General features: G+C 35.9%; 1 protein-coding gene across 1 annotated transcript; it reads right to left on the reverse strand.

Moving 5' to 3' along the window:
* Positions 10–2,153, reverse strand: LOC104791596 (B3 domain-containing protein REM20-like). The gene is made up of 4 exons (XM_010517518.2): positions 1,746–2,153; positions 892–1,312; positions 732–811; positions 10–639 (listed from the first exon to the last, which is right to left on the reverse strand). Exons 1-4 carry the CDS (start codon positions 1,821–1,823, stop codon positions 385–387), a joined length of 834 nt encoding a protein of 277 aa, XP_010515820.1. The 5' UTR covers positions 1,824–2,153; the 3' UTR covers positions 10–384.

The following is a 2,861-nucleotide window of genomic DNA, read 5'->3' on the forward strand; positions in this document are numbered from 1 at the left end:
GGGGGGGTATTGATAAGCCCCATAGAGTGTATATCAGAAGAAGAAGCGAGGCTTGAGACGCACGTGCGGTGGGAGAAGTTCACACGTGCGAGTCCTTTGAGATATAAAAAGGTTGTTAGTTGGTTGTGAGAGTCATGCTGTGAGACTTCTGAGGGAGCCAGAGGAATGATCTAGCTGCGTCTAGTAACTCTGTGCTAATCAATTGTACCATCTTAGTTCTGATAATAAAAAGATCATATTCTTTTTCTTATCATAAAACCTAAGAAGAAACATAAGAACACTCCTAAACAAACAAAAGTCATAGCAACTCATGTCAAAGTGCTTATGGGTGATAATGATGATGATGATGATGGTTATAGAATGATAGTGATGGTGATGAGAGGATCAAGCAGTTCCGCGGATGACGTGGACTCTGATGGAATGAACCATTTTGTTGCGGTCATGAAGAAGCTCGCATTCAACAGTATCTTGATGTTTCTTAAGTTTGTTCCTTCTGCAAATCCTGTCCCATCCTTTGAAACAAACCCTATTATCTGCCCATTTGCCTCTAAGCCCTACTAAGGTCCCTTCTTCATCAATGTACTTGACGGATTCTCCAAACTCAAGGCTGTTTTCTTTCACAATATTGGCTGGAATCAACTGCACAAAACAAAACCAGCACAACATGTAAAAACCATAGTAAAGTAAAGAGAGACAGTAACTGAATCTCAAAAGTCTTTCGTCAGTTTTACCAGTTCATAAATCCTGTTCTTGAGGGTAGTTGGAAAGTGTGGATTAGTAAGCTCTGCAATGTCTACGTTCCCTTCAAAAACTGAAACAAAACAAGCTTAACGATACTAGTTGTTGGATTAACAAATGTTTAAATCACTTTGAAAAAAAAGACTATCACACCTGCAGCAGCATCAGATTCAGTCTCTTCCCCCTCCAATGGATAAAGACTCTGGCTGATTTCTTCATCTTCACCTAAGCTAATGTCATAATCAAGATCCATTGAAGGTTCTTCTTCGTCTTCTTCAGAATCAGAACTAGAACCAGAAAGCTCAATTGTCTCTGCTTCAGCTCTGGTCTCTTTACAACCCAAACGACCGAACACACTAACTTCAAAGGTTCGGTTACCATCGTACACAAAGGTCAAGAACTCTCCGTCCACAAGTTCATGGTCCCGTGCAAACTTTGACCATCCATCTGTAAAATACGCACCGTCACGTATTTTCGTCATGCTCACTGTCCAATCCTTTCCTCCAGTGCCTTGGAGCTTTGCTGTGTTTGGCAATGGATCAGCAAGATGTTCCATGAAAGACAAAGGAATCGCCTGATGCACATATGCAAACTTGTTATAACTTTAATCGAAGAGAATCCATAGTGTCTTAGTTCTAACAAGAGTATGAACCAGAGAGAGTAAGCTACCAAAGATGATGAACACAAATTAAACTGTCATAAAAGCCATCTAGTCTCTCTGTTTTGCCAAGTTTAGCAGCGACAGTTTTAGCCTATGCTTTTAGTTCACAAGAAACAAAGGAACAGATCCAAAATATGTCATCACTTCCACTCACAGGCTCATTCTATCATTCCGGTTTCATTACAGTAAACAGATTCAAAACCAAACCCTAACTGCAAACTAACTAAAAGATTCAAACCTATAAAGCAGAACTCTCTCATTGATGATGAACTTTCCTAAAAGTTTGAGACTTATGCTTCCATGTTTATGGAATAGAGCAGAAAGAATAAAGATAAGAGCTACTTACAAATGATTCAATGCCCGTTTCAGAGAGGAAAACCTTGAAGAAACGAGGAAGCAAAACGTCATCTTCATATTCAGCCATGGAGATGTAGCAAGCAAGAGAGAGAGAGAGAGAGAGTCGAAATGGGTTTCTGAGCTAGTGAGAGAGGGATACAAACGTCGATGATTCAGACAGAACTGAGATATTGTTTTTATAGCTGAGAGAGAAAGAGTGAGAGTGAAAGAAAAATGAGTCAAAGTTTGACTGCCAAACAACACCTCTGTGCTTGAAAAAACAGAGCTGTCCTCTAATTCACACATCTCAAAGATTTAGCTTTAATTTAAAGTTTGGCCCCATAACTTGTAATAAATTATAGTCAAAAAGGAAGCAGAAGCTGATTCCCTGATTTGTGTTAAATCTTCTGAAACTTGTTTGTACATAGTACATAGTACATACCCATCAGATACTACTTCCATCTCTTTCCTCTGTTGTTTCCATTCATCTTCTTTTTCTATAAAAATATTATTAAAAAAAGAAAGAAATAAATAAAACTCTATATTTTACTTTATAGTGTGTCCTATATCAGGACTCATGTAAGCAATCAAATTTCCATTGACACAGAAAATGCATGAAAATAGAAACTGCATGAAAATAGAAAGTGAGTGTAAGTAATAATGAAAAGCTGAACACTAAGGGGGAGGTATTGGTTTAGGATTTAGAAAGAATTTTAATGACTTTATGTTCTTGCTAATTGTTAGAATCATAGAAAATTGAAAGTTAAAAATGAAAGATTCTAAGAGATTGTTTAGGAAGTTTTTTAAAATCTTGATGATTTGTTTTTTCTAATCTTGTAAAATCTTTCTATTTGATGAAAGAGTTTTCATGACTTTTGTTATGAAGGAAATGATATAAAATCCTAAACCAATAACATAAAATTTGAATTCATTAACAATCCAAGATTCTTTTGTTTTACTTGAATAACATAAAACTTTTAATGACTTTATAAAACTCTTAATCCAATAACACTAGATTTATCAAGATTTTAGATAACTTTTTACAAATCCACAACCAATAACACCAAATTTTTAAAGAGTTTTTAAAAGTCTTGATTGAATAACAACATATTTTACCTAACTTTTA

The sequence above is a fragment of the Camelina sativa genome, chromosome 6 (genome assembly GCF_000633955.1).
Source record: "Camelina sativa cultivar DH55 chromosome 6, Cs, whole genome shotgun sequence".
Lineage (NCBI taxonomy): Eukaryota > Viridiplantae > Streptophyta > Magnoliopsida > Brassicales > Brassicaceae > Camelina > Camelina sativa.

What these genes read in the sequence shown, in the direction of transcription:
- LOC104791596 (XM_010517518.2), bottom strand. Translation starts at nt 1,823, where the DNA reads ATGGCTGAATATGAAGATGACGTTTTGCTTCCTCGTTTCTTCAAGGTT. An exon ending in AAACGGGCATTGAATCATTT is followed by an intron (nt 1,313 to 1,745) that starts GTAAGTAGCTCT and finishes TATGTGCATCAG; the next exon opens with GCGATTCCTTTGTCTTTCAT. An exon ending in AGAACAGGATTTATGAACTG is followed by an intron (nt 640 to 731) that starts GTAAAACTGACG and finishes TGTTTTGTGCAG; the next exon opens with TTGATTCCAGCCAATATTGT.